The following is a 23,827-nucleotide window of genomic DNA, read 5'->3' as shown; positions in this document are numbered from 1 at the left end:
CCACATATTTTGTTGCTGCCTATTCTTTTCACATGAGTGTAGTAAAGCAAGGAGGTAGAGATTGCTCAAGCCCCCTACACTTCATCACAGTGAGATATGTTGCCAAACACTTAATGACTCACCAGCGAGAGCCAAGCGCAGTCTCAGATGACGAGATATCGTTACTTTAGCAATGAGGTGTCTTTTTCAGCATGATTTTAACATGTGGCAATAATAAATATAAAAGTAACAACTTTATTGAAACTTTCACTCAGCCAAGTTAGCTGAGAATCAGTCTGAGGGTTATATTACTTGGCTCGCAGGAGCATGTGAACTACACGAAACGTCTGCTTTTCATTACCGCTTCTATCAATGGACTTTTTGAAATTTCGCAACGTGCAGAGTCCAACAAATTATTGAAAGGTGCTGTTACATTTGGAGGCATGTTTGTGTGGTCGTGAAGTAATAAGCGTACTTTTCATGGGAAATTCAAAGAAAAGACAGAGAGAGAGAGAGAGATGAGCACTGGGTGGTTGCTTTTCAAGAGATGGACTGATAAACACGTGACCCAAAGCGGAAACAATCAGACCTTATTACAGACCTACGTCAGCTGCAGGGCGAGTCATGTGTCTTTAGATGACACGCCAGAACACACGTTCACAGGATGAAATACCTCGAGGTCCTGCAAGCTGACGTCATGATGTGTTACAGGATTTTAAACTGATTCCTCTGTACATTTTGAACTGTTTGGATTGCTTACATGTTTTTAGGTGTACTCCATACTGAATCACGTAAGGCTAAATCTCTCAAAACTCCAGCATAACAACATAAATTCTTTCAGCCGAGACAGAGAAGGCGCAGAGCTCTCTCCAGCAGTTTTTATCATCAGAGCAAACACTGAACACTTCCCATTTCATCATATTTCCTGAACGTTCCAGTGACAAAGGCCAGATTCATATTTCCTCCTCCATTCTGTAAATATTCAATTAGTGAGCTTTACATAGCTGAACCCGGCTGTTGTCACAGTAACTGGCCGAGGTTCTTGCCCTCTGGTCTGCAACCATTTATAGTTGACCTCTGTCTCATCTCATACAAGAGGTCAGCCAGCGCCGACTTGTTTGCTTTCTGAAACATCTCAGTACACTTGTCATTAGTGGGACGTTGCCAAAGAGGCTTCTTGGAGTACACTTTGAAGAGACAACAGTATAAGCCTGTAGGACTGTTGTGACAGTGACAGCATACTTTTGAGAATGTATCTGTCTGGTGACAAAAGCATGAAGCATGCATAACTGTGACTTTGTTACAATGTAGTGATTTTATTTTCTTTGTAACATCTGTCCATCACGTGTGAGGGTTCAGCTAGGAGACAGTTAGCTTAGCTTATCATAAAAGCTTAAAAAAAAGGGGGTAACAGCTTTCTCCATCCAAAGGTTAAAAGGTCCCTCTTCATGCACCCTATAAATCTCCACCAAACGCCTCACAACATCACAGCGCTGACAAGACTTCAAGATCACTGCAGCCAGCAAAAAACAGTCCAGCACGTAACCCTCCAAGATATTACAAATTGTTGCTCAGTTGTAATCCTCCTTGCAGCCATTATGCTAAGCTAAACTTATAGTCTCCAGGCTTTAGCCTTACATTTAGAGTACAAGAAATCAAAGTATTGCATTCCTCCATAATGTCGAACACTATCTTTCACTGGGTTATAAGCAGCCTGACATGAGAGACTGTAAACTCACTGCAGACATTCAGTCAGATTTGTATCTCCAATATCCATCCATTATCTACACCGCTTATCCTGTTCAGGGTCCCGGGGGGCTGGAGCCTATCCCAGCTGTCATTGGGCGAAGGGCGGGGTTACACCCTGGACTGGTCGCCAGTCACTCACAGGGCTGACACATAGAGACAGACGACCTTTTGCACTCACACCTATGGGCAATTTAGAGTCACCAATTAACCTTACAAGGACTGTGGGAGGAAGCCAGGAGGGAACCCACGCATGCACGAGGAGAACATGCAAACTCCGCACAGAAAGGCCCACCTAGCCCACACTGGGGTTTGAACAAGTGACCTTTTAGCAGTGATGGAACAGCGCTAACAGCTGCACCACCGTGCAGCTTATCTTCAATATGTACACCATATTTCCTCTTAGAGCTGCTCTTCAATAATTAAGCACTAACACTCGCCTGCCATCCATGTTTCTTGTTATGTCTGCCTGCATGATAGTCTTTAATTATCGTCTTTAACTGAAATTACTCTGTAGTGTGGGACTGTAGCTTAACACAGCAAACAAGTCTACCAAGGGGGCGGAAGGTCCTGTCATAGAGTCCTGGACAAGACCCCCAAACTGCCCCCGAAGGCAAAGCATGAGCATTAAGGGGTGAATGTGACACTTGAGTGCTCTAAAACTAGCAAAGCGCTAAAAAAAGTGCAGCTCATTTACCATGTAAATGTGGCCCCAGCCTTTACAACAAATGGGTAGTAGTAAATGTAACACATTTCAGAGCATGAATCAGATCTTTAACCTTTATTTACATCTTCAGTGTGCGTTGGTACATGAAAAGAACAACACAATGCTCCTCTATCAATAACATTCATTGAACAGCTTGTGAGAACAGAAAGAGATACCGGAGTCCAAATCTTTGTTTGGTTTCTCGTTCACATTTTCTCTTGACGAACAGGTTTTTCCATCGCAGCTGTCTGCGTCTGCTAGCTGTCAGCGTGAGCAGCAGGCTATCCATTTTGTTCATTAGCGGGCCTTCCACTCAGTTTCCCATGGTTCTCTGTTTGTGTATCATGTATGAACTATGACCCGTGAGCTGATACTGTCGGGCTAAATTATCTGACCGTCACCGATGCATTGTATCATTGTTCGAGCAGCTTCTTACTCATGATGGAAAGGAAAGTTGACAGACCGAGATGCTTTGAATGATAATTGTAATATGTGAAAAACAACGTATGGTGTTAAGCTACACATCTTTATGTTCTTCTTGTCAATGACGTAATGAATAACATATTGTGTTTACTTTCTATAACAGCACAGACGAGTCATTCGTTTTTCATTTAGGATTTATTAAGTTATTGAATTGTTTCCATGTCTCTTCCCAACAAAATTAATTTGTTCACAAACTTGCTCTACACTAAGTAACTTTAAATTTACATACATAGTTATCTACTCTGTTGTAAAAAATAATAAATTAGAACAATAAATATTTTATTTGACATAAGCAGCAGAGGTATCAAAAGGCTTTTAACAAAAGAAACTTTAGCTGTATTCCCGTTGCATATCCACAAAGGGAAAGTTCCACTTACCACTCTTTGTTTTGGCCTTCAGATAATCACTGTCCAAAAAGGCTTTTGCCATAAAAGTGATGAATGACTCAACTTTGAGTTAAAGATATGTTAGGGGCAAATGGTCCGAAGCCAGTGCCACTTCCAGTTCAGAGTTTATGTGTACAAAGGAATGTGGAAAACCCCTGCACCCCTTGAACTGTCCAACTCCCCCATTCCACCACCTCAAAAGTTGTCCAGAGGGGCATCCAGTTCTCCAAGCCTGAGCAGTACATGTTTCTCAACCCCCCACACCTTGCTATCGCTGTTGCTCAGGGGAGTGGAAAAGAGGCATGTGAAGTGGGAAACAGGGTTGGGATAGATAACCCTGCCACTGAGACCCCTGAACAGCGCCTACGTATCAGGAGGCTGCAGGAGGCAGGAGGTGGGCCTGGAGAGTTCATGTCTTGTCAGGTTGCCTCAGGGAGGTCATGTCACTGCGCCAGGACACATGAAGTGCTGATTAGTGTTTGCATCAAGTGGGGAGGCCAGAGATAAGTGGAGAGGAAGAAAGATGTCAGGGGGAAGGAGAAGGAGGGGGACGACTGGCCCGCTGGTTCCCACCAGGCCGCACACATGGTAGGATGTGCTTGGTAAGGTCCTTCGGGAAAACTTGTGCCTTTTTGTTCTTGAAGGTATGACGACATACCTTTGCGTCACTATTCATGTTGTCATTAAATCTGCAACACACTGTCTCTCCACAGTCTGAATGATGGCAACTATTCATGCCAATGTCCGTCTATTCTGAATAGTTGATGTGTACTTCCAACATCACTGAGTAACCCTTAAAGAGATTCTAACAATGATCCATTTGTTGACAACAGTTTTGTCTGAAACTCTCTCAGAGCATGAGCTATCTGCAGCCACACTCAGCCACCACCATGCCTTCAAACTTGTACTTGTAGGTGACCACACCTGTGTCATCCAGGTACAGCATGGAAATGGGGTCCAGCTTGGTGGGAACACAACAAGCTTTTGCTGCTTTCTGAGGGCTGTTGATGTTGATTAGTGTCTGGACAATGGCATGCTTGGTGGGTGTGACATGCTTAGTCAGTGGGAAGGAACAAATGCCGCTGCACTCGAAGGCTTCGTAACCAGTGGGTGCCAAGATCCAGCTGTCCCATCCGATGTCCTTGAACTCCACATATAAAGATTGTTTCTTGCAGTGGTTTCCCTTTGCATTGCGACGAATGCGGGATGCTGTGTCGTAGATGAGGTTGGAACGCATTTGGATGAGGTCCTCTTCATCAGGCTCAGCTTCTTCGTCGCTGTCGTCCTTGTCCCCGCCCAGCTCTCGCAGCTCATTCAGGCCCACCCCCAAGTCATTGTCGAGAACCATGTTAGAGGTTTCGTGGTCGATCATCTCGTTCAGCTCGCGCTTGTCCTCACGATGATCACTGCTTTGGTCATCAGAGAAAACAATTAGCAGAGGTTTGTGCTTTTCCTCAGGGCTGGTGTCAATCTTCATGTCCCCTTCAGGTGGATTCCTTTCTTTGGTGTTCTCCGTCATACCTTCATTATCTTCCGTAGCGATGCTGGCAATGTGCACTTCTAAGCGGTGCGTGGTTCCATGGTCAGATTTGCGCCAGCGCTGAACAGCAGCAGTGAGGTCAAAAGCCTCCCAGCCGTTATCCAGGCCATAGACCTGCCGTGAAGCCAACTCCACCAACTCGATCCGCTCTCCTCCAACTTTGAATGCATCACCCCTCATAGTGTTCTCATCAGTGGTGTTGTCTTCTCCGTCATGTGATTCCAATTCATAAATAGTGACCTTGCGGTCGACCCCAGCGTAGAGGTGGCGGTCAGTCTGGACAAGGGTGTAGAGGCGAAGCTCAGCCGCTGTGATGCGTTCATGATGGGGGACTGACGCATTGAAGAGGAGAGGGTGACGCCGCACTCCTCCAACACCCACAACACTGGGAGATGAATCTAAGGAAGACAAACACATGGCCAAAGTTCAACTTATGTACATTTTGTATTGTCTTTTCATTTAGGGTTTCAGCTGAATGCCATATTGGCATGAAGATGGCGTTGCAAAAAGCAGAGAAAGAGAATCATGACTAACGCTCTGATTGAATCCACAAAATTCTGGTCTGTCCATGCCTGAGGCTAAACAAAACTGTACATACAAAGCAAAGACAATTTTTCTCAGTTTTACTTGTCACATCATATCGCCTTGCAGACCAAAAGTCTAATGAAGAAAGTATGAATGAGCATGTCACAAAAACTATTTTTAAAAGAATGTCAGCAACTGCAAGAAAAAGGTTTTCTCATTGCTAATCAATGCTCAAGGATTGTTACCTTCATTTTTAAAGCTGCGGATGATGTTCGCAGTGGGCATTGCACTGTGGTCATTAGCAAAACGGTTATAGAGCTCCATCATGTACTCAGGCGGCTCTTCTCGGCTGCTTCCAGGAGGCATGGGAGGAGGACCCATGCCGGACACGTTGAAAGTCCTCAAAAACTGTTCCTTTAGGCTTTCCAGCAGGCTCTGCATGTTCATGCTGTCGTCCTGCTCCAGCAGTGACGGATCCACGACCCCCCCATGCCCATCTCCCAGCCCCGGAGCAGGGCGATGCCTCTGATGGGTGCCGGAAATCGGGTTACTCTGTCCACAGAGAGGCCCCTGGAGCAGCAGGGTGGAAAACAGCAGGAACAAAGTCGTGGAGCTGCAGATGGTTCCCAGTTGAGAGACCCAAATGCTCGCCATGGGAAAAAAGTATCTGCTGCTTTCTATTTTATGCCCCCTGAGGTTGTTTTGTCTGAGGATGAGCTGGTACAGCAGTATGACAAAATTATAGTGATCTCTAAATCCAAAGGTTAATCAAAACAGTCTTCAGTTCAACTGCAGAAAGTACTGGTTCCCTGTCTGTAGACGATAGTGGTGTTGACCCTTGGACGGACTAATGTAAGCCCTCTGCAGCAGTGGGTATTCGTGTTGCTCTCTTCCAGATCTCACAGCATTTATTCTCATGCACACATTTTGATGTCCTTTACGATAAGGCTGCAGTTCCTGTGACAGGGTGGCCAAGGTTTGGCTTCGTCCATCCGAGTCATCTCTGTTGTGTCCTTTGGTTTGTCAGTCTCCCTCTGTGCTCTGATCTCGTCTTCCCAGCCCTTTCTTTCAGTCCCTTATCTATGATATGGTGGGCTCTGCGTTGCTCAGTGCTTATAGTCTCCTTGCTCGTGTGTGTGTGTGTGTGTGTGTTTGTGTGCGTGCCTTCAACTTTGTGTGATGCACATGAGCGTGTGTTATCTCACAACTTCCTTAATGAGGATCTTGTAAACACTGTCCTGTAGCCTCTTCCTTGTGGAAGTGCTATTTTGTTTGGGTGGGTGCTCCAGGGTTGATATTCCTTATTTGTTTATTTGCCTTGTAAATGGTCGAGTCCTGCAGGCTGCTGTCTGGGCTCCATTGACCATTTATTTTTGTTATATTACACCAAGTGTCTGTTGATTTTGTTGAATGTAACAGGATATATCTGTTAGACAACACTTGTCCCACTGAAATTGAAATGCAATGAGGTGTGAGGCCTTAATGGTCGTGGATGAAAGATACTGTGCCGACTCTCGAGAACATTTTAAGTAGCTCACGAGGACAACAGAGTAGTACAAAATAATTATGTATGTCCATTCAACAACGTAACAATCGCCATCCTGTTGTGATGGCTGAAATGTTTTGAAATGTGTACTTCCACGTAAGTGACTGAAATGGGTCCTTAAAGAATGCAGCAACCAGACCGTTCAAAACAAGAATAGAAGAGGCCCATTCTCAAAGGTTTGTGAGTTTCATGGCTTTATGGAGACATTCCTCTGGATAAGGGAGGCTGCAACAAGTCGAATTTAATGGATATGGAAACAAGTCAATACTGTTTGAACGAACATACTGCATATGGTGAAGCAGATCGCCACTGCTACCAACTCGTAAAGAGGCCGGTGGGATATTTTCTGAATGGATAGTTATGACTCACGCTGGCTCCTCAACAGATTTGAGAAACTGTTCCATTCGGCACCTGAACCCCCCATTCCACTACACAACCGTCCTTCATTCCTGAGCTTCTTTGTGTGACCTGCAGATACACTCCTGATTGCGGCGCGTCACAGAGATGGGAAGGAATGAGCTTTTCCTGCCTCTGCCACTCATCTGCCAGGCTGACAGTTGACAGACGTTCTGTTATCTGTCACTCTGCTGAACTGCTGCTGCAACAGACTCACATCTTCCTGGTGGACGTAGGAAGGCTTGATAATGGCAATGTCCTTTTGCACACACACACACACAGACAAACTGGCGCACACACACACACAAAAACACATAACTACACACCGTCAGTTCCATCCATGTGGTCTGAATTATGGACTTAAGGATGTAACAAATGTGGAATCAAGGCCCAACTTGCTTCTTTTGGACTGAATCTTCGTACAGAAAATATTTTTTCCTACTATCCCACTGATATTCAGTATCCTACTACTACTATTATTTTCATGTGCATGTTCCCCACAGTGTTGTATTAGTTTTAGAAAAACATTAATGAAAAACATTTGAAAACACGCTCTTAGATGGCGCCACCATAACCACAAGATATTTCATTAAACCCCAAAAAGGTTAAAGGATTTAGACTATTTAGACGGCAGAAGGCGCACAGTCTAAAGCGCACGGCGCTAAATGATTTAGGGCGTGTCTGACGCACTTTTGCTAGTCAGACAGCGCACAATCTGGGCGCAAGGCGCAAAGAGGTTGGCTTAAGTCCCTGGATTATTCATAGGCGTGTTTTCGGCGTAATATGAATCAAACCAATCAGAGTGTCCGCTGTCATTCCCTTTAAGAGCCCGGTGCGCCTGCATCAGGCGTGTTGCTATTTACACAGCGGATTTCAGCCAACCGGCATATTCAACATATTTCTTTCCACTGTGTCCTTGAACATGCAGAAAAAAAACACAGGTTACTGTAGCACAGATTGATGTTAAAGCCAGTGAAGCGATCCCACTGCCAGCAGAAAGGAACATGAAAAGAGTCATGAAGTGTACATTTACGCACGAAGCAGAGCATTAATGATTTAAGTCTTCAGACGGACAGGATCTTATGTTTATTAAAGTTCTGTGTGCTGACCATCAAAGAAAGGTCGGATTTAAATGTTTATTTACTTATTGTTGCTGCTGGATCACATGGCTGCGTTCTGTCCGTGCATAATGGAGACTGGACAGTGTATTAATATCTGTGGGCACAATTGTTGGTGCCACAGGAAGTAATGTCTGAGTATGTTAATTAATTTACCTCCTAGCTGCGTGTGTGTGTGTGTCTCTGTTTCTGCTGTATTATAGAGAGCGTGTGTCTGAATGAGCGTGCAGTATGGAGAGCTTTATGTCGGTCTCAGCAGTTTTTGGCCCGTGCGTGGCTCGAGCAGGAATCTCCCTGAGGTGAAGCAGGTGTGTGTGGAGGCAGCGGTGAGCTTGTCCACGTCTTCCTGCCCTTCTCAGCAGATCATTAACAAACTGAAAGCAGTGTCATGATTTAAGGAGACGAGGGAAACAAAAGCTTGCAGTCTGTCCCTTAAACAGATACAGCAAATATTAGGATGCTAACACGCTAAATAAAAGCCAAAGATCTTGCAACAGCACCGTAACAAAGCTCTTCCATTACGCCACTTTTATACTTTTACACTGAACCAAACACCATAAAATATTGCTGTTACAGTGTGTGATTTTGCACAGCGTTATTGCCTTGCAAAAGCAGCACGATGTGTAAACAAACGAGCTTCACATACACACACTGCTCCTGCACCGTTGCTCCACCGTTTACGTAGACCCTGTTTCGCCTCTGCTACTACCTCTGCTGCAGACTCTGTGACGGATTGACTTCACCCCACAATTCTGCCTCCATGACTTTTACACAGACAGTGAGTTGTAACAGAGGCATAACAGTTGAGACTATGCAAAAGGGGCTAAAGATTGTTAACATTTTGCTCGTTAAAAACAAGCTGCAAACTCCAGTGGCCCATAATAACATGCCCGACTTCACTAGTGTATGTTTAATGCTTTACTTTTACATTCATGAAAACTGAGGGATGAAATTTAAATTTTTTAATTAAGCCTTGAAGTTATGCATGAATAGGGGTGTGACAGGCGGGTGCCTATAGCTGTCTGCTATCAGCAGTCACTAACTGTGGCCATGTTTGTGTTGTTGCTGCCTTTTGAAGACTTTTTTTATCAGACAAATATTATGGCTTACCGTGTAGCTTCTTAGCTTCCTTAGTCTGATAAATAAACAACTCTGGTCAGCTCATTCACGAGCTAATGAATTAGCCATGGCCACAGGCTGCTTTGATAACTTGGCGTTTGCCTCTGCTCGCTTCTCTCCAGCGCCACCCTCTCGTCCAAATATGGACACTTCTGGTTCCAGAAAACCAACATGGCGGCAGCCAAATGCCAAACTCAAGTCTTTATTTATACAGCCAGTGGTTAAACATCAGCATGTTAAACTCTTAACATTTAGCACAATTGTTCACACAGCAATTTTGATGGTCGTGTGAACAATTGTGCTTTGCAGTAATGATGCTGATGACATTAATGTGTGTAAAGTAAATATGTGTTGTAAGATTATTTAATGCATCAACAAAAAGACTCACATTTCTGCAGTTTTATTACTTTACCACTCAAATTAAACATCAAATAACGGACAATTTACTCCATGTATGAAACAGCATTTTCTCTGCCCACCATCAGGATGATTCAGTCCAGCTGACCTCTGATCAGAGGGGTCGGTTTAAGCTGATATTGTTCGGCCTTGGAGTTTTTGTAGAAACTCATAATTGCATTTTGAAGTTGCAAAATCGGTACATAATCTTCCAGGGATGGTGTTTCTTTTTGTGCATGTCTTGTGTAACAGCTACACAAGATCAAAGCAGTTCATACACAGTAACAGGAATCCTTCAGCAGGGAGGAACAAACTGTTAAAAGTCTTTCATGAGCATATTGAAAATAGAGCCTATTTAGATCTCTGCTTAACACTTTCTTCACAGGCACAAACAACTGAGCCAATAATTTATCTTGAGGACCAAACAGAACTCAAACGGAAACCCTCCAGTACCCCGAGGGACAACCAGCTCATAAGAAACTAGCTCTGTTGAGTTTATTAACCCATAAATCCGTATACCAGTGAGTCTGAACATGACTGTTAGGTGGGAGCTTGTTGCTCTTTGGCGAGGAACCGCTGACTGTCTCTCTGTAGTTCCTCGGTGCGTCTCTGGGCCTCGTCCCGGCTGCGCTCAGCATTTCTCAGACAGATCTCCAGAGTGGCAACACGACGGCGATCTGCCTCCAGAGCGGATTGGAGCTCCGTTATTGTGGCCTTTAGCTCTTTGTTCTCCTGCTGCAGACTGCAAGAGACAGTGACCGACACAGAGGGTTCAGATAAACAGTAGAAACTTCTGGAACCAATGTCCGTTATTGCACAAACAAATGAATCCAGTCCAGATGTCAAGACCTTGTGAGTAAAGTACGGTCCAAAAATACATTTAGCCAGCGACAGGAGATTGCTTCATCAGTTTTGAATTTAAATAAACTTTCCTTTTCTTGGTTCTAAACCAATTTTCTGCTTTAGTTTGTCTTTCTGTTCCTCCTAAGATCACGAGTGTTCTGAGATAGTTCCTGAAGGTCTATTTTAATGTTTTTTTGGTATTTAGCTATGTTATTGAAACAACCTTAAGAAGTGATGAACACATGTCGGGGTTAGTATGGGTCAGTCAGTACAGTTAGCGTGAGAAAGCTGCTGTTTCTCCAGTTGATTTCTTACCTTTGTACAAGCTGCTGGCTGTCTTTCTTCTGCTCACACTCACTGCTGACCGGCTGAACTGAGTTGCTCAGCATCGGGTTCCCTAGGATCCTTTGAGGAGACAGCACCAGGGCGGGTGGCGCGTCACTCTCAGGTTTTGTGGACCCAGCAGTAGAAGAACCTGTGTTGTCACTTCCTCTCCGGGCTGTTAGTCTGTCCTCTCCCTCCTTGTTGCTGATCTGAGACCTCCCGAAAAACGAACCTGAACTCCGGAGGTCCAGGATCTTAAAAATGTCCTCGGACAAAGTCCCCCCCTTCTCGTCTATGCTCTCCTGGACGCGGCTCCACCTGTTGAGGGCACCGGCCTTAGCTGCCATGCCTGTGAGGGGACAGTTGAAGGTGGGGAGGGTCTGAGTGCGTTTGCGGGGACTTCCGGACCAGTCTTCTGTGGAAGGTGAGAGGGGCTCCTGAGGTATGTGTAAGGGGCTGCAGTTTCCTCTGTCTGGAGTGGGACTGTCATTGTCGTCCTCCTCCTCTGGAGACTCAGACTCACCCATCTGAGAAAAGCACATGACAGAACATTTACTTCAAATATACTACGCATGCTTCTATCCATCTATTATCGACACCGCTTATCCTGTCGCGGGAGGCTGGAGTCTATTCCAGCTGTCATTGGGTGAGAGGCGAGGTTACACCCTGGACCGATCGCCAGTGAACCACAGGGCTGACACATAGAGAGAGACGCCCTTTCACACCCACATTTACACTTACAGGCAGGTTAGAGTCACCAATGAACCTAACGAACATGGTTTTGGACTGTGGGAAGAAGCCAGAGGAAACCATGCATGCTAATTTGAAGCCGGAACTTTCTAGCTGTGAGGCAACAGCCCGAACCACTGCAGCAACATGCAGCCCCTACTTAATAAATGTATTAAATATATAAAAATGTCCTGGATATTACTTACTTAATCATACCTCAGTGGGCTAAAGAGCATTTATAAAGCATACAGTCATCAAAAAAATGTACATCTTAGTACTTAAGCCAGCAGGTACTCATACTACACTAGGCTGTAAATAGAGTCATAAATTGCTCATATGCTAAAGGTTAGTCTTGGAAGGTCAGCTTACATTTAACCATGTTTTATCAAATGTTAGGTTAAGCCGTATGCTCTTTAGTAGTCACATTATTCGGTCCCTCTTTCTTTTGGCTGTTAGTGGGCGGGGCTTATCAATTAACCCAGTTCCTCAGGTGTACTAAGTTTGCTGGGTAACAGTGTCCAGTGAGAAGTTTGGGCGCTACACCACCGTGATGATTGAACTCCAACACCAGAGCCGCTTTTGTTTTGTGCTTTGATAACGACAAAGACGAGAAGCCCGCTATCTCCACTTGGTTGTTTCTTTTTGGACCAATCACCAACAAGAAACGTCTACAGACGCCGCCTGGGCTGGCCGCTCGTGGGGAGCTCTCGGTTTGAGCTAGCCACTGTTGCCGACCGGAGTATGCAACACACCACCCACTGTCTGCCAGCCTATTGTGTTGTGTTGGAACTTGCCCTTGACACGCCGGGAGCCAAACTCCGAGTTGTTCTCATAACACAGCTTTCTTTTTCACACGATGCCATTCAAACAACAAAGGTGTAGTTAAATACTCTGGGAAAACCAGGGATTTAAAGATCAACACCACTCTTATATCTGTCAGTTAAACAAAATACAATTTAATTTGATTAGCTCTTTAGTTGAAAAGGGACACACGTTTTGTTGCATTTGGACAGAGCCAATCTGCTTCCCCTGTTTTCAGTCTTTATGCTAAGCTAAGCTAACTGTTCTGAACATATTTACCCTACCAATCATTGGCTGTATAAAGAGATGGTATCAATCACCGAGGAAATTCACCGTGGATACATGACAACTTTTTTCTATCAACATGAATTGTTGGGGTATTGTTGCATGTGTCCTTTCCGTCCTTTCTAAGACATATCCTGTGCAGTGCCATAAACAGGTCACTGAACACATAACAGGGGCTTAATGTGTGGTCAGCCGCTCGTACCTCTGCAGACTCCCAGCCCACGAAGCTTCGGGGTGTGTTCTTTTGGCTCTCGGCCTTGTTTGATGGGGAGGAGGGAAGCACGTCTTTGGAGAGAGGAAACAAAGTCTCATGCTGTCTGATCATCACTGTCATCAGCTTCTGGATCTGGGGAGTTGCTGCAAAGAACAACAAACACAGATGTAAAAGGACTGTGATCGAGATTTGTTATCTTCAGCTTCTTATGCAAATTCTTGATTCACTTTATGCAGTCTCACTCGAGCTGGATTACTCTTGCTTTGTTTAGGTTAGACGCAGCCGCACAGACATTCTGTACGTCATGTAGCAGACATGAGATATGTGGTAAAGTCTATGGGATTGAGAAAGTAGCACATAGTTCTGCTACTTCATCAGTACCACTTATTACAAGGGTTTCTAAATGAGACTTCCTTGTAAGGGCTTTTTTGTAAAAGCTTCACTAAAAAGTGTCCAAAAAAAGAGAAGGATGTAGTCATTTTACAGTATTGCTACATAACATTGCTTAAGGGAATTATAGACGCACATCTTTTGGTTTACCAGATGGTGAGTTATACAGACAGAGAGATGCATCATATGATAGAATTTCAGACACATCCACATATGGTCATGTTGGTTCAGTGTCCTTACCCTTCATCACATCGATGGGGTCTTCTATCTGAGGTTTCAGCAGGTTGATCCCCATCACTGTGGCTAAGTTCTCTACATTCATCTTATTCACATTGGAGTGCTGCTGCACCTCAAACAAAAACCTGCAAACAGACAGACACGATCAGCTTCGTTAGGGCGCACAGGCCAGTATGTGAGAGGAAGAGAAACTGATCTCAGGACAGCGTTCGTCAGATCCGGTAGATTGTACAACAACAAGCATGCTTCCAGTAATGGGGCATCCTCTCTGACCACAAAGGCAGCCTTAGTTTTCTATGGAATATCCCATAATGCTTTGTTCTGCGGCTTTTACTCACCGGCAGACATAACTGAGGAGGTTGTAGTTCATTCTGGGGAGGAGAGCAATTTGTTTGTCCAACTTCTCCCAACCCTGAGGGGACGCACAAGCGAGAGATTGAAGGACACACACATAAAGAAAATGCCAGCCTCTCTCCCTCAGGTACACACTCACACAGTCTTTGGATACAGACATTATAAAGCCTTTATTATGTAGCTTTACCTCCGACCTGCTGGAGTCCAGCATCATGGTGCAGTCCAGGAAGTCTTGGTACTGAGTCCAGGGCACCACAGGCTCAGGCAGCTCGCGCAGGTACAGTTTGAGCAGTGATGCCACTGTGTGGACATCTGTGTCACTGCAGGTAATGACACATAAACAACAGACATCCAAACCATAAACACTTGTTTTTTTCACTACATGGAGCCAGCATTGGCTGCAAGAGTTGCTTGTATTATATTAAAATTGGAAATAGCAGCCCAGCAGATATAGAAGCCCTGGACCTGTCATGAATCTAATATAACACTGGACTGTACAGACGTGCATGTTAAGTTGCTGTGCTCGTTGAAACATTGTGTAATTGTTTATAGTAATTGTGGTTTTCAGTGTTTACTCTAAGTGTCTGTGAGCTTCGAGCTTTATTGAGGTTTTTTTTCCCCCAACTTGACAAGATCTGTGTAAATGTTTTACAAAGCTCTGTGGAGTATAAACAAGATCCTTTCAGCAAAGTCCATCTTGGATCTCTCAGAGGATTATATAACGGCAGGATTCAGTTTTGTTCTTTCAACGTTGTAATGAATACAGCTTAAGGCAGCGGCTTCTTAACCGCTCTAGCCTCAGGACCCACCACCACCTCCTCAATGACAAATCCTGAAATTTTTCTACCGCTCAAATTTAATTAATGAAAAATGGTGCAGTTTGGACCTGAGAGGGAACCAAACCATCGCAGTATGTCAACATCACAAAACAAAACAGTATAATAGCCCAGCAGTGCAGAAGAGGAACATATTTCTTCTACAAATCATTCAGTTAACAGACTTAACTTTTTTTTTCAACAGAATAAACTCAAAATAAATGCGACTACTGTCGGCCTCATCAAGTTTCAAGAATGTAACTGACGCTGGGATTATCCAGTCAGCGGATACATGGAGTGTGAATAAAATACACTACTACTGCACAACCCACATCCTTCAAAGTAAAAGCACAGCATAGACTTCTTGCACAACTTTTTCTTTTTTTTTCAAGCACCCACTGAAAACAGCTCCGTGACCCACTTTTGGGTCCCGACCCACCAGTTGGGAACCACAGATTTAAGTGAAAAACTCACTACTGTTTTCTTCTTTAAATCTTGACCATATTTTAGAAGCCCTTGCTGGCTACTGGATTACACATAAACAAGTTAGAAAGAGATGTTCTAGTGCTCAGTGCTCTGTCAGAGGAGCTTGCAATGTTGAGTAATGCCGGCTTCCTCCTGTGTGCCTGCCAGTACAGGATGTGGTGTCGGCTCTGAAACAGAGATCTATCAGCCACTTTGCATCTCTCTCATCTCTCCTTGCTTTCTTAGTAAAAAAGCTGATGTGTCGATTCATTGAGGTGAAGACAGTCTTCGCCTTATATAGCAGTGACTCTCTTTAGCTCAACCATGTCACAACGAATTCCAAAGGAAATCCCTCTTAGAGTTTAGGGGATGTTTCACTCTCCAAATAACCGCTTGAACACTTTACTCATTTCCTGTGTATGTCAATAACCAGAATACTTATATATAGTACATTCAAATGTGGTATTAGTTTAGTGGTTAGGTGTGTGTGTTACCTGGGGAAGGAGGGCCTCTCTCCGGCGTCAAAGGCGTCTCTGAACTGTTTGACAGCATTGTCCTGACCGGGGAGGCGGAAGATGCCCTCCTCATCCAGGCCGTGTTCTTTGATGAACTCCACACACTTCTGCACCAGGATTGGCACCAGGTGAGGCCCGAACCGCTGCTCGTACGTCACTGTGTCCCTGAGCCCCTTTCCAAACACTGCAGAGACGCAGACAGGTTAAACACGGGGACCGTAAATAGAATGGCGCAGAGGCCTTCAGAAGCGCATAAAGAATATTATTATATTAGTATTATCGATTAATTATTATTACAGTAACTTTGGCCCTTTCTGACTGACCTGTCGATGGCATTTTGTTGTTCATCAGTAATGAAATGATCTCGTATATAATGTTCCTCTGCTAGTTAGCATAATCAAGAGCTGCTTATAATCATTACAGACCAGCTGTATTAGCAAACATATAGAAAATACTTGCTGAATGAATATAAAACGTATTTGCCAATCCAACTAGTCTGTGATGATTATAAGCAGCTGTTAATGATTCATCTAACTAGCTAGTGGAATAACTTTATATCACGCAGCGCATCATCACGTATGTGGTGGAAGTTTTTTGTAATCAGGCTGTTGTTGTAACTGATGTCTAATATGTAAAATCTAAATGTGATCACCTGATTAAGGTAACTTCATCTGTAACTGGAGGCAGCTGTCTAACAACTTTAATCCCACTATGCTGCTGTCACAGTCAGCAGACAGCAGACAGCAACACACAGCAGTAATGGCGGCTACACAAGAACAAATATTTGTTGGGATGAACACATTTCTATTAACTTGAAAGTATTAGAATGTCTGCCACTCTAATGTCTGGATGGTAAACACTAAGCTACAGCTAGCAGCTGGTTAGCTTACATTAGTTTAGCACAAAGACTGCAAACAGGTACAGCTAGCCTGGAAACAGGGTAACAAAATCAAACAAAATCTGACTACTAGCACCTCTAAAGTCATATTTTATTTGAATAATCAGTTAGAAATGTTAAAAACAAAATGTTGTGAGGCACTAAGCTAGGCAGTTTTTTTCATTTTTGGATGCTAGCTAACTAGCTTCAGTTTCTCTCTGTTTCCAGTCTCAAAACTAAGCTAAGCTAATTACTGCTGGTTTTAGTTTTTAAATCACATTAAGAAACTTTATAGCTATTCTTTTATTTTCTAAAAAGCCAAGTTTGAGTGTCACACATAACACACAGTTTTAATAACATAAGGTTTTACTGAACCTCCGCTTGTTGGCACTCCAATGACCCTGCGCATGGCACGGACCCACTCCTCCATGTCGCTCTGGGAGTTTGCCATTAACACGTAGGGACATCGCTCTCTGTCTCCAGCCATACCTGTGGAATGATGGGTATCTCAATAAGTATTTTCAGAGAAGCTGAGATAGAGATTGCGATCAGTTGTCGGCTGACTTCCAGGTAAATGCTGTCATACAGGCAGATATCAGAGAGGAACGTGTAACCAATTTGGAATTGGACCATTATTGAAAACACCTTGCATACTGTCACAAAGACTGCCCAAAGCTGTTAGTTTTTCTCCCGCTAAAGGGTTGATCACATGCTTACGTGGTATGATCTCGAAGAGGTACTTCCCAGGTTCATCTGAGTTCAAAGGGAGTTCATTAACTTTACTGAACCGCAGCTGGATGACTCCCTGAAGAGCAGAAAACAGAAAAAAGCACATAAGTCTGTCATGTCATGTAATGTATATTCCCTTAGAGACCACCATGTGCTGCCATTAACATTAGCTGTTCACTTTCGAAGGTACCAGACACTCTATAGTCTTTTGTAAATTGTGTAGCAAGAGCTTACAATAATCTGACAAATGCAGGAAAGTGCCCGCTGGTGTTGTACGATTATTTACTTTTCTACTCATGTTGTTTGAGTCCAGTGTTACATTACAGCAGTACAGTACAGTGTATTTCCTGGTTGACAGTATGTAGCCTACAGCATACTTCCTCTATCACCAATTACTCACCCATAGCTCCATAGCTTTATTCCTGTTTAAAAAAGAAGGCCAAAAGTTGACCTGACTGTTATTTCTTTAAATGTGCCTGTCTGGGTTCAGTGGGCCTGAATGGGATGTTTCACATATTCACAATGCTCCCTTCCTGTGTCGCTACCAGTTATTTTGAAAGCAGAGGTAAATTGGAAAGAAAGCATAAAACAAATGAAGGAGTGAGCAGTGTGAACCTTATAATTTATACCCAAATAAACGAACACGTTATTTATCAAGCTGAGGCTTGTTTTGTCTGTTGTTTTTAATTTTACATGTTGATACAGTCTGCAAATTTGACCACACTCCCTGCATAGCAAGGGAAGAAGTTTAGTTTCCCCACATGTCTAGCCAGCTCTGACATGTGTATTAATGACAAGGTACTAGTCTTATTTGGAAGTTTGCACACACATTGCACAATATTCAAGGGAAGACTCACATCTCGTAATTGTCACAAGTTGACGGATCTATGGCATGATATTAAACACTATAAGGAGTTCAATGTTAACCACATGAACAAGAACTAATCAAGCACTAAAAAACAGTTATACATTTTTAACTAGAAGGACTCTCTTATGGAAAGTCTCTTTAATAAGGCTTCAACCGTCATTTATTTGTTCACAGGAAGTGTGCAGAGTTAGCCACAGAGCTAGAGTGTTTGTGGTGTTGATTGGAAACAACAAGCTGTTTATAAATCTGTGAATTAAGGTGTGAACATACAAGAGTTTTAATACGGAACTTTTAAAACTAACTTTAGATTGATAAATGCAACAGCTGGATCATGCATGTTTGAATTTATTACTTGTACATATGAATGTAAGATAAGTGGAGCGCCAACATGTAGAGACAGGCATGTTTTTGATGACAGTCTTCTTGTATATAATTATGCATTCAAAAGTGAATTGCAGCCTTTACATTTTTGCAATGTTTGATCTGGAAATTATTATTACATGTGTTCCATGCCAACAAATGACAAAGATACCTTAAGATTTAAATATTAGCATTAGTGAGAGTAAAATAAACTATCTGACCTGGACAGTTGACTCCTTGTCATCTTTGTGGTAGGTCAGCGTGCTCCCTCTCAGCACAAAGTAACGCTGCTGCCAGTTCTTCACTAAAGACCTCTGCTGTTTCTTGAGCCAGCCGGCCTTCAGCGGCCTCTCCATGGACCTGGAGGAGCGCGGTGAGCCCGGGCCGGGGCCTCCCTCTCCAGGTATCACACTCTTAGATCGCGCTGCAGAACACCACAAGACAGTGGTAGGTAAAAGTGTCATTTACAACAACAAACTTGCTGTGTCACAGCCGGAGCCGTCAAACATTTCCAAAATATCAGCGCAATGCTCTACTGCAGCAGAGCTTCCTCTTTTGATATCAATATGCATCAGCCTATCAAGGTCGAGGGGCTGCTCACTGTGGCCTATTTTTACAGCCTAAACAGTTTCAGGCTGAAAGGAAACCGCTGGTGTGAGCTGACCCGTTTCCTGTTGAATGTGTATGAATGTGACTGTGATTGTTCCATATAAATAGCAGAGTGGTCCCTATGAGACTGACCCGCAAACAATAAGCTTGAAAGGTCACACATCAGGTTTATGTTTGGACTTAAAACTTTACTTGAACTAAAACTAACAAATCCTATATTGTGATTTTTGAACATGTCACCCTAGACTCATTTCAATTTAATGGAAAGCTGAAAGACCAGAGGAAACAGGTCTACGTGGCCCATGAAGGTGGAGACGGTGTGAGGTACACGCTGGGTGGTAGCACCGCAGAGATAGATTGATTAGATGGAGCCTTCTTGCTCAGTTGTTCTTAAATTCACCGTGTCCGGTTAAGCAAGATGATAGAGGAGAAGAGAAGAGGAAGGGCCGCACTGGGGTAAACAGGAAGCTGCCACATCATCGCTGGAGGGCCAGTGACACTTTGAAGGTCTCCACCTAGAGGTTTGAGAGTTCTTTGGTCTAATTTTACTAGCATCACCCTTCCTTGATCAGTGGAAAGTTAAATGCTGTTGAGGAACCCTGAGCCCACACACAGAGGACGATGTGACACCACACCCTCAGCCTGACACACACACAGCTGCTTGCACCTCGCCTCAATTCATGATGAGCCCACATAAGCCCAAAGCTCCTTAAAGGAGTGTTCAGCACCCACCATCAAAAGGAATTTACAGCAGATACAAAACCTTTAGGCTTAAGGTGGATACAGGGAGAATTAACACTGTTGTGAGGACGGTTTACTCATTAAATATTGATATGAAGACATTTAAAATTGGATGTACAGGCCAAGACTCATGATCCTGCACAATAGGATGTGAAGATTTGATTGAAGTTTCTTAAAGTAGCACATTATGATGGCATGTGTGATTGAGTTGAATGTAAAGGGGTTATGACAAGTTTGACATTTTGGGGGGGGGGAAACCCCGGTGCTTTCTTGCCAAGGATTGAAGGAGAAGATCGATACGACTCTTATGGCTTATGTTAACTATGAAGCTAGAGCCAGTAGCTTGTTAGCCTAGCTTGAAAGCTATAAAACAAATGGAAACAGCTAGCTTAGCTCTTTTGGTAATGCGTCCAAAAAATATTGTCAAAATGTGAACCTTAGGGGGCGCTGTTTAGCTCAGTTGGTAGAGCAGGCGCCCCATGTACAGAGGCTACAGTCCTCGTCGCACTGATCGCAGGTCTGCCCGTCTGCTGATCATTTGGTGCATGTCAGCCCCCACTCTCTACTCCCAACATTTCCTGTCTATCTTCAAGCTGTCCTATAAATAAAGCCAAAGGCCAAAAAAATAATCTTTAAAAATGTGAACCTTAGGTGGGTGGACTTTGATAATTGTTGCTCTTGGAGAAAGCAAGACAAAATGTTTACTCCTTTTCTAGTATTTAGGCTACGCTAAGCTAACCAGCTGCTGGTATGACTTCAGTTCCAAACAGATGTAAGTGGTGTCAGTCTTTTTCATTCGACTCTCAGCAGGCGAGCACCAAAGCAGTTTCCCCCTGAGTATTCCCCTAATCTTTTCATGTTTACTGCGTCAGCATGAGTCACGGTCAGTCTATCTGTGAATCAAAATTTACTCCTGTCCACTGACAGTTTGGTGGTTTTCACACATGCATTGCACACGCATATACATACGTATTTACATAGGTGTGTAGGCACAGACACATGCGGACAGCTACAAAGTCAGAGCTCTGCAGAAACTGAGCTCTTGCATCAGTTTCCTGCTGAGAGCCTGTGTCACCACAGTTCCAGGTTATAAGATCTCTCATAGTCCACAGAACGTCTCAGGGTAAATGAATCATGAGGGGTCGCCAGCTTTCAGGAGGTCAAGCTTTCATACTAAAAGAAGAGCATGAGGAGAAAAGTGGCTGATTTTCACTCAACATGAAGAAGAAGATAAAATAGATTAGCTACAGCAGCAACTTCCTTCCACAGTGCTGAGCAACCAGCACCACTGATTGTAAAAGTGATTAGAGCAGAAGCTAATATGACGCAAGCTGTGAACAATAACACAACTGTAATGTAAAGAATTCCTCCAGTCTCTACTTGTGTTCAAACACATTTTATCTGGATGTTGCAACAGTTGTGCCATCTGAACCTGAGAGGAAACAAGGCATGTTTCATGCACTGATTCAAGCCACATGCAAAGAGTGGTTAGCAGGGCACCTGTAAGCCTAGACCTGTGCGCGGTTACATGACGGCACACATAGGCCTCATTTAACTTATTTTAAACCAAAAACTTTTAAGTGAATTAAGTGACTGTTTAAATGTCAATCTAGGTTTTGATATAGTAACAATTTATCAGCAGGTAGCAGGTAGCCACCGACATACATATAAATCCAAATTGAGAAAAACAAGGTGAAAAATCTGTCACATAAAAACGTAACATAATGCCTTTCATTACTTAACCAATATTATGGGACCTCAATTATACTGAATACAACGTAAATTCATTAGAAAAAATATGTATTTTTGAAGAAAAGGAGAAATATGCATTGTCTTTAAAAAACAGCTAGATGCTCAAACAAATGTGCCTAAAATGTGAAGAGTGGAAGCACTGCATTCACGGTGCTGACAGTGAACGCAGCACGGCCGGCGGCTTACCTATGCGAGCTGTCTCAGCCTTGAAGGTGCTGAAGTCCCAGTTGCGAGGCAGCTTCAGAGACATTGTCCTTAAGTCACAACACAGGTCAGCGTTTCATTTCACACATACAAGCCACCAGAACACACACACACACACACATTGATACACACTCAAACACACACTAAGTGGAGATATCGCAGATCACACTTCCTACTTCCTGTGTGTTTAACTGTCTTCTTCTTTTTTTCAGCCCTTCTAAACGCGTCCTTTCATGCTGCCTCTACTTCCATGTTCATACTTGTTCTGATAGAGTTCTCTATAAATGGTTCCCGGGCTGATTCACTGAGAGATGCATAGCTCCAGGGCTCGTAGAGAAGTAACTAATGACTAACATTCACTGGTGTCAGAAAGAGAGAAACCACGAGTGTGCTCAGAAAGGAAATGGTTTTCACCTTTTGGTTGACTCCTTCAGAAAGCTTGTCGCTTCACATCTCAGACTGCAACGAAACACACAAGACTGCACGAGGCAGACTTTAAAACTGTATTTCTATTATCTGCTCACACTTGAATGCAGTGATTGCATCTTTCCCCCACATTTCAATCAATAAAACTTTGATAACATGAGTGTTAGGAGGATGAACAGAATATCTATTTCAAAAAGGGGAAGGAGGCCAAGAGGGAAGAAACCAGGTCACACACATCAAACCACATGATTTTTTTTCACAACTTTAATTTTCTTTGTACCAAGGCGAAGCACATTTCAGCATCAAAGATAGCAAATTTTCTCTAGACAAATGTACAATTCAACACAAACCATTGCACTGTTTAAGAATATATTGAAATTATACAGCTTGAGAATAAGCACAAAATAAAATGTCCACAAAAGGGGGGAGCCTACAGTGTGTGGGGACAGACATAACTCCCATACATTCCTTATATGGTCCTGGCTGGGCAGGATTCACACCAGCACTGTGGCACTGTTTGATTAGAAAACGGCACTGATGTGTTTTCTGGGTGCCATGAAACTAAAAGACAATCAGGGTTCTTATAAGTGGTATGTTAATCCCTCATATTCTGCTTCCATGTTAGCAATCCTTAGCTTCAGGTGGTACTGGAATGTATCAAACAGCAGTAACAAAGGGTCAAAACCTTCCTGCTCAGATTGCAGCATCAGTGTCACGCTCGATCGGCCGACCACAGGAGCTCCAGCTCTCTCTAGTGGCCGTCTGTGACACCGGGCAGAGAAATGGCAGTGCAGAGCAGCAGAGCTCAAACCACAAGCATCATAACCACCTCGGAGGCAAGCAAGTCCTCACGTTACTCTGGAAACTTCCTGTCTACTCAAAAGGAGACGATGCAACACAGTGCTACAGTATCTGCGTTGCTTCAAGTTGCACTGCGACAGAAGTTGACACACGACAGCTACCGGGGGAAGGAGCCAAGGAAACACCCAGCTGCACGAAGGTCACAGCAGGAAACGACAGAGACAATACTTCTCTGCTATCTCAACACTCTCTCCTATATGGCAATAATAACACTTTAAATATTCCTCTAACCCAAAATACTTAAGAACACTCAACATATCTCTAAACATCTTCTTAAATGTACAATATAGTAACTTTGAAACGCTTCATTTTCTTACAGTAAATAAAATAAATACTTTAAGCATTAGACTGGTTGGATATCACACAGACGCACAAATGAAGTGAACAAAAGTATGAGTGAAGTTTTTTTTCAAATAAGGAGACAGACTTGTAATGTTGTGTTACTGATTGCCAAAAGGAAGTAAATTCGGAGTTACTTAAAATTTGAG

At 43.5% G+C, this 23,827-nt stretch overlaps 2 protein-coding genes across 2 annotated transcripts; both read right to left on the bottom strand.

Annotated features, from left to right (window-relative positions):
• Positions 1 to 4,162: 4,162 nt before the first annotated feature.
• bmp10 (bone morphogenetic protein 10) lies at positions 4,163 to 6,019 on the bottom strand. Its single transcript, XM_069683282.1, has 2 exons — positions 5,611 to 6,019; positions 4,163 to 5,238 (listed from the first exon to the last, which is right to left on the bottom strand). The coding sequence occupies exons 1-2, from the start codon at positions 6,017 to 6,019 to the stop codon at positions 4,163 to 4,165; spliced, it is 1,485 nt and encodes a 494-aa protein (XP_069539383.1).
• Positions 6,020 to 9,764: 3,745 nt separating this feature from the next.
• On the bottom strand, positions 9,765 to 22,385 carry arhgap25 (Rho GTPase activating protein 25). Its single transcript, XM_069683744.1, has 11 exons — positions 22,035 to 22,385; positions 18,968 to 19,170; positions 17,507 to 17,594; positions 17,165 to 17,278; positions 15,892 to 16,096; positions 14,305 to 14,437; positions 14,102 to 14,175; positions 13,767 to 13,888; positions 13,125 to 13,279; positions 11,099 to 11,634; positions 9,765 to 10,682 (listed from the first exon to the last, which is right to left on the bottom strand). The coding sequence occupies exons 1-11, from the start codon at positions 22,096 to 22,098 to the stop codon at positions 10,481 to 10,483; spliced, it is 1,896 nt and encodes a 631-aa protein (XP_069539845.1). The 5' UTR covers positions 22,099 to 22,385; the 3' UTR covers positions 9,765 to 10,480.
• Positions 22,386 to 23,827: the final 1,442 nt, after the last annotated feature.

This window comes from Semicossyphus pulcher, unplaced genomic scaffold (assembly GCF_022749685.1).
Source record: "Semicossyphus pulcher isolate SPU_LCO1_2020_fin unplaced genomic scaffold, fSemPul1.0.p SCAF_6, whole genome shotgun sequence".
NCBI lineage: Eukaryota > Metazoa > Chordata > Actinopteri > Labriformes > Labridae > Semicossyphus > Semicossyphus pulcher.
Note: the sequence above shows the minus strand (reverse complement) of the source record. Positions and strands in the feature narration are given on the sequence as shown.

Bases quoted from the DNA above. Each gene is read 5' to 3' on its own strand.
- arhgap25 (XM_069683744.1), bottom strand. From the start codon at position 22,098: ATGTCTCTGAAGCTGCCTCGCAACTGGGACTTCAGCACCTTCAAGGCT. The intron at 17,279-17,506 runs GTAAGCATGTGA...ATCATTCCACAG, and splicing joins CCTCTTCGAGATCATACCAC to GTATGGCTGGAGACAGAGAG. The intron at 13,280-13,766 runs GTAAGGACACTG...TGTTCTTTGCAG, and splicing joins CCCCATCGATGTGATGAAGG to CAACTCCCCAGATCCAGAAG.
- bmp10 (XM_069683282.1), bottom strand. From the start codon at position 6,019: ATGGCGAGCATTTGGGTCTCTCAACTGGGAACCATCTGCAGCTCCACG. The intron at 5,239-5,610 runs GTAACAATCCTT...TGTCTTCCTTAG, and splicing joins CCGCAGCTTTAAAAATGAAG to ATTCATCTCCCAGTGTTGTG.